Here is a 6,953-nt window from a genome sequence, read left to right as displayed (position 1 = left end):
TCTATTTTGGGACATTGAGTTTAATCTTTACTTTTGAAGTTAATTCGTCTTTGAATAATTCTTTCGCTGAGAATTCATGAGGAAGACCAAGGGTTCGCTTAGGGCCAACTAAGGTTCTCGAGTGTCGGCCACGTATATGACTTAGGTTCGGGGCATGACAATATCTCACTCATGTCATAAGTGTTTTTAAAGCTAGTAATAGTTTGAGAATGTAACTAATAATCCACACCTAGTTCAGGGGTGATTAAGGTTGTTGTACACTATCTCATAAGAAAAGAATGAAGAAACGATGTTTTCCTTCCTTACAAGTAACAAACAACGCAAATAATATCCCGAGACCCAAAACCTAATAGTTTCTTCGACTATGATCAACCAGAAGCCAATCTCTGGGAACACACTTCAAACTCTTTCTTCCATTTTCAGACCGTTTTGAGGCGTTGACTAAGATCAAGCTCATCTGTCTCAAAAATGAGATAGATGTGTCTTTTCGGTCTTGGAGGGAGCCCGACATCCCATGCCCAAGAAAGTAGCCCTTTTCAAAAGACTTTTCGGCTAAGACATTTCTTTCCTTAACGATTCGATTGAGTTGCTCTTTCGTAATACCTAAAATCTTCTCCTCTGTAGTGCGAGTCCAACAATCTGATGGTCCAGCAACCTCGGCTCGCCTTCCGCTACTTTTAGAAATATTCTCAATAGTTCTCTCAAAAATAAATAGATTCCATTGTCTTTTGTGATCAATAATTTTTTTGTAACTCAATAAAGTTCAACAATATTTTTTTCAGTGAATTACCATAAAAACCAAATCTCTATGGCCTCTATCGAAATAGAATCGCTAGTTATAAAACTGTTGAATCAAATACTTACATCTACTTGCTTGCCGATAGATTATTCCAAGTAATCTACGAACACTATATTTAATCGGCGTAAAAGTCACTATATACCTATAATAATATTTTCTCCCTTCAATTTTAATTGTCATAATTTTTTTTAGAGTCAAATCATAAGAACTTTGACTAATATGTTTATAATGTATTTTCTTTTTATCATTTTGGTATGAAAAAATTATAATTTATAGTATTTTTCGTATAATTTTTGGATAACTATTTTATTTAAAAATTGAATTAATGTAATCTGATTTTAATTTGAAAATTAATCGAATCAAAAGTAAATGAAAGGAGTAGACATTAATGCATTTTGCGATGGGACCACATGAAATTATCCATAACAAAAATATTCCAATGAAGTACGAGAAAGCCAAAATAGCCGTTCTCATGCAAGCAAATCAATTGGCCAAATTTGAGGATTCCAAAATATCCCATTATAAAATATAATTATCATTTTATTTTTAAGGAGAAAAGTTTAAATATGTCATCAAACTTTATCATTATTGATGATGTGAAATTAAAATATAAATAACAATATATACTCACAAAATTAAAAAAAATTATATCAAAATTAAAAATATTTTTGTTAAGCTGAATTGGTACTTGGTTTTTACCCCTAAATAACCCTTAAAACGAATTAGGAAATACTAGGGTGAAAAGATAACTTTGTCCTTGCTTAAATCCGAATTGGACTTTTCTCAGTCCAATAACCTAACTTTCTAAAGTCATATCTCCCTCATACGACCTCGAAATTTCGCAACTCGGCGCCGTTGGAAAGATCTTCCCAAGAGATTTCCATCCATATAGAGAACTCACCCTAACTCTTCCTGATCTTGAAGTTATCGCTATATGAAAATAACCAAAACTCACTTTTAAAAGTTGAAATTCTTCCAGATTTCCCTATTTATTCCAAAAATGATTATTCTTGCTCTCTTAGCTTATCCTTTAGTTATTTCAAGTTACGAGATGTTACAAAGGAGGCCTCTCTCAAAAGCTGACAAGCGAATGAAGTGATCTCTTGTTGAGGATCTTAAGTGTCTGAATCTACATAATAAAAAGTTGCAGGTCGAATAACATCAGTATATTGAATGTACGAGTATGTAATCTAGTTGAATAACAAATAATTGAGAGAAAATTCTAAAGGTAAATCAATTGAAATATAGTATAAATCATGATGAAAAATCATTTAAGCTCTTGCAGCAAGGATGCAATAATGACAAACACTGAACTGAAATATACTTTACTTTATCGAAGAATTTCTCTAACCGACAACCATCACTATGAGCCTCGTGATGATATGCTTTGTCAAAACTATTTTATACTTTGTCCTTTGTTGTCTTTCCCGCTCTTTTTAGTTATCGTGTAATTTTCACGCCTTTACTTCATATATATTTTAAAACCCTCTGAATGAAATTAATTTTTATAGCTCCATATCCGATCCGCTACGCTAAAATAACTAATTCAGAACAGATTATCCATTCTTAACTATCAATATCAAAAAAATTCAACCGTATAAAACTGATTTTGATGATTTTATAGCGATGGTGGGACATTTCTCCCTGTATGGAATATGTTGAGGTTTCAATATCATTGATATGAAGCCAAAATATATGGAACATCTTACTAGTAGTTCTGCCTCTTATAATTTGGACCATATAATATGATATGGTCTAATATATAAGGAATTTAGGCGAAACATTTTACAAAAGTTATTTCAATTTATAGGTAAAAATGAGAAATCATAATAGTTGAATTGGTTGATTATCTGACTTTTAATTTTGAATAATTTCTTTTCCCTTTTTTTCTACCCCAAATATTTTCAAAAAATGAGATTAAGGATTAAAATGAGACATGCTCTTGCAAAAGAGAGATTGACGTATCTAAAACTTACGTAGGGTTCACTTCTCATATAATTAAAATAGATATGTACTTGTCTCACAAAAATACATATCAAACAATTAATTAATGGAGATTGACCCCTTTTTTTTTTCTTGTTTATTTTGTGGATCTCAAATTAAAAAAATATATATTTTGTACCTATGATCTACGTACTAATAATTTATTGGGTAGAGAATAGTCACATGTAAAGAAACGTGTGAACTTCAATAATGAAGAAGACATAACCCATGAGAAATAAATATCATCGTTGTTAATAAATATTCGATTTACAACGAGTTTTTAAAAAAATAATTATTTAGTACTTTAACAAACGTTGATAGCATGTCATCGTTATTAATAAAATTGCATACATTCACGAGCATCTTTTGATGATTGAATCACACCTAAGTGCTTTTTTTCTGTTTATTTTATTAGATATAAAATAATGATATTGGTACCTTAGGATAAAATAAAATAAGTGCTTAGTGTTTTAAAACCCATGTGGCATATACTTTCTTTGGTTAATAACAGTTGTTCATTAACTTGATACAACGATTAAGAATAGTAAACGGTATAGTAATTTTATTGAAGGATAAAATTGGAACGACACTCTAAAAGTAATTTTGACTATTGAATAATTAAAATAATTTGAAAAATAAAAATATTTTAAAAAATTCAATTAGTATGAAATAAAGAGAATATTTTTTAAAAAATATGTTATATTAATAGCGAACAAAAAATAAAAATATATAAATAATGATGGACGGAGAGAGGGCATATCAATTTAGCATGACGTTCACACTCATTACTTAGGGTTACAAGTAACGTTAGTTTATTCTTTGACTTCATTAAACAAGTAATGCTATTACTCACATGTATATTACTCCAGAGTGTCAAGCTAAGACACCCACATGCATTTTCTTTATTCATGTCTTATTAGGTTAATTAAGTAGTACATATTATATGCAAAATAATGAATCTACTTTTTTTATACTTATTAGTTTATCACTTTTCATTTTGCATGATACTTAAAAAATTATAAATAAGAAGACCATTTTACTAATTTACCCTTTAAAAACCTTTTATGAAATTTATAAATATATGTGAACAGTTTTAATAAGAATTAACTGTAAGAGCAATATAGAAAAATTTTAATTAATACTTTCTTGATTTAGTAAGATGGTCAATTAATATTAAATAATTAATTTTTTTTGTATAATGATCAATTAATATGAGACGGAAGGAGTAGTTCAAAGTATAAAATTGTTTAAAGTTCAAGAATTACATTTTAAGTGAAAGAGTTAAACTTAATATTATCGATCTTTAAAGCTCTTTGTAATTGAACACATAATAATGTTTTTGAAATTTTAGCAGCTTATCAAAAAAGTGTTATTTATAGGTTGCATCTGCCTCTGTTAAGTACTGGCAGGTGCGGATTTTGGTGTACGGGTTGGGGTGCCACGGCACCAAGTGTTTTCGGAAAAAACAATTCAAATACACATGTATATATGTATATTAATTAAATATACATTACCTTTGCCACCTAGTGACTATACAATAGAGTAGCCCCATTGGCAAAGGAGAGGATCTACCACCTCGTCACCCCGGGTTTGAACATTAGCAACAACATTTAATTTTTTTTGCTTGCTCCTTTTCTTTTTTATTCTTCTCTTTTTCTCCATTCACTCTTATTTATTACTATTCTTTATTAATTCAAATTGACCACTTTTCATAATTAATTTTTTTTTACTTTCTCTCGCACTAAGTATTAATCCATTGATTTGACTGTAATGTGTTTATTTTGTTTTATCAATTAGTGAGTACTGAATTATGAGCGTCAAATAAATATTACTAAAAATATATTTAAATAATAGTTTTTAGAAAATACATAAGTTTCAAAAATGTTTTTTCTAAAATTTAAAGGTTCTTTCGATCTTCGCCGACGTTTTTGCTAGGTAAGATGAATAGGCTGAAACTACAATTTTTATTATTTCCCAACTATATATCTCCAACAACACATAAAGTCAATGGAAGATGAATATATTATGTTAATATTATTAGATGGTTTATACAAGCTCAAATATTAACGTGACTTTTTTTTTCTCAAAGTTTCAGCGAATAAGACATTTAATTCCAAAAAGAAAACAAAAATTAAATTGTTTAGTTATTTCTAATCACATAATATCTAAAAGAAAATATTACTATAGGCACATTTGATCGACTTGTAACCCAAAATTAAAGCAACCAGTCCTTTTATCTTACTTGAATGTTGTGGCACCCCGACCTTCAAATCCTAGATCCGCCTCTGGTTACTGTAACTGGTAGTTTTGATTTTTGATTTGGAGTAGCATCTGATGGTACTGCAACTGGCAAGGGGCTCTTCATAAGCTATCTAAATATTCTTTCAATATATTAGTTTGAGATTGCTATCCAAGAACCGATAAACCTCAAATCCTAGCTCCAAATTGCCTCTGATTAGGATTCTATTTACTCAACGGTAGGTAGGTAAATGATATATATAGACTCTACCATCTTGCGACCCCTATTATGAGATTACAATGGATATATTAATATTATTATAAACTTGAATAGATTAAAGCAATAATTACTTACTTAAAGCTAAAACAAAAGAGGAGATCAAGGAAAAGAACGAGACAATGAGTATATATATATATATATAGATATATATATATAAGCACTAATAATAACTTGCAACGAATGCTAAGGAGTTAGTCCATTCAAAAAGAAGAATGGACGTAGTAATAGGTATAATACTATCGGTGGACAAATTAAAAAAGAACAATTTGGAAATTAAGCTTGTAATTAATAAAATATAGATATGTTAATCTCACAATAATACAAAATTAATGATTGGAAACAAATTAATCATAGAAAACAAGCAGCATAGCATAGCATAGGTAGATGATCCAAGTTTTAGGTAGAATTGGTGGTGACAAGATAGGTAGGTGTGGATAACATATCAAATCCATTGAACTTTGTTCCAACACATTTTGAATATGCACCCATGTTATAGAACACTATCAAATCATCCAACTGAAGCTCCGGCAATTTTATGTCCTCAGCCACTTTATCAAGGCAGTCACAACTTGGTCCGTAAATCGTCGACTCGCGTATTTCACAACTTTCTTTCATTGAAATTGGTTTGATGCCCACAAAGCAACTGTTGTACAGTGTTGGCCTAAACGATCCATAAACCCCCTCATCAATCCAATATTCTATTTTCTCTCCTCTAACTCTTTTGCCAATCACATGGGTAACCAAAGTAAAAGCAGTTTCAGGAAAGAAACGCCCAGGCTCTGCAATTATTTTTAAATTAGGGTCGGGGAAAAAATCTTGGACTGCTTCGTTTACTACACTAGCTATTTCCTCGAACAATGGGGTAGATCTAAATCCACCACCAATGTCTAGAATTTGCATTTTAGGAATTCCAAGATAATGAGCTATATCAAACACGGCCCTGGCATTGGCAATCGCTTGGCGATAAATGGTGGGATCTTGTGCTATAGAGCCAACGTGAAATGAAACGCCTACAACTTTTAAACCAGCCACATTACAAGCGTAATGCAGGAGTGGTTCAATTTCTTCTGGCAATACTCCGAATTTTTTCCCCATGGGACGCAAGGAGCCGCTAGCACTAGGGGCTTTGATTCGGAGCAATAAATGGCACTTTGGGTGCCATTTTTTGATCTTATCAACTTCGAGCTTAGAATCAAAAGTAGTGAGATTGACCCCAACAGCAGCTGCATGCTTGATGTGGGAAATAGACTTGCAAGGGTTAGCAAAAATGATTTGATTTGGGCTAATTCCGAGACTTAACACAGTGTCAATCTCGTGTATGCTAGCACAATCAAAATTAGCACCCAAATTGGCTAGTTTAGTAACAAGTGCTGCTTCAGTGTTGCATTTGACAGCATAAAAAGGCTTTACATTTGGAAAAGAATGGTTCCATTTGTCCATAAGCCTCTCAATTGTCGCTAAATCCAGTACATAAAATGGTTGCCCAGCTTCATGCTTTTCTGCTGCAATCGAACGGATTAAATTTGTCATCCCGTCTTTGGCTACAACAGTAATTTTACCAAAATTTGTAGACATCTTGATAAACAAATATAATGCTTTGATGTATAAAAGCTAGCTAGTGTTTTTAACTTAATGATATGAAAATAGGCTTCC

The 6,953-nt window shown here is 31.2% G+C and overlaps 1 protein-coding gene across 1 annotated transcript; it reads right to left on the bottom strand.

Annotated features, from left to right (window-relative positions):
* Nucleotides 1–5,565: 5,565 nt before the first annotated feature.
* LOC107013171 (ornithine decarboxylase-like) lies at nt 5,566–6,953 on the bottom strand. The gene has a single exon (XM_015213149.2). It carries the CDS (start codon nt 6,873–6,875, stop codon nt 5,697–5,699), a length of 1,179 nt encoding a protein of 392 aa, XP_015068635.1. The 5' UTR covers nt 6,876–6,953; the 3' UTR covers nt 5,566–5,696.

The sequence above is a fragment of the Solanum pennellii genome, chromosome 3, assembly GCF_001406875.1.
Source record: "Solanum pennellii chromosome 3, SPENNV200".
NCBI classification, from domain to species: domain Eukaryota; kingdom Viridiplantae; phylum Streptophyta; class Magnoliopsida; order Solanales; family Solanaceae; genus Solanum; species Solanum pennellii.
The sequence above is the reverse complement of the archived record's forward strand: the minus strand, read 5'-3'. Positions and strand labels throughout refer to the sequence as shown.

Coding starts and splice junctions, on each gene's coding strand:
- LOC107013171 (XM_015213149.2), bottom strand. CDS start 6,875: ATGTCTACAAATTTTGGTAAAATTACTGTTGTAGCCAAAGACGGGATG.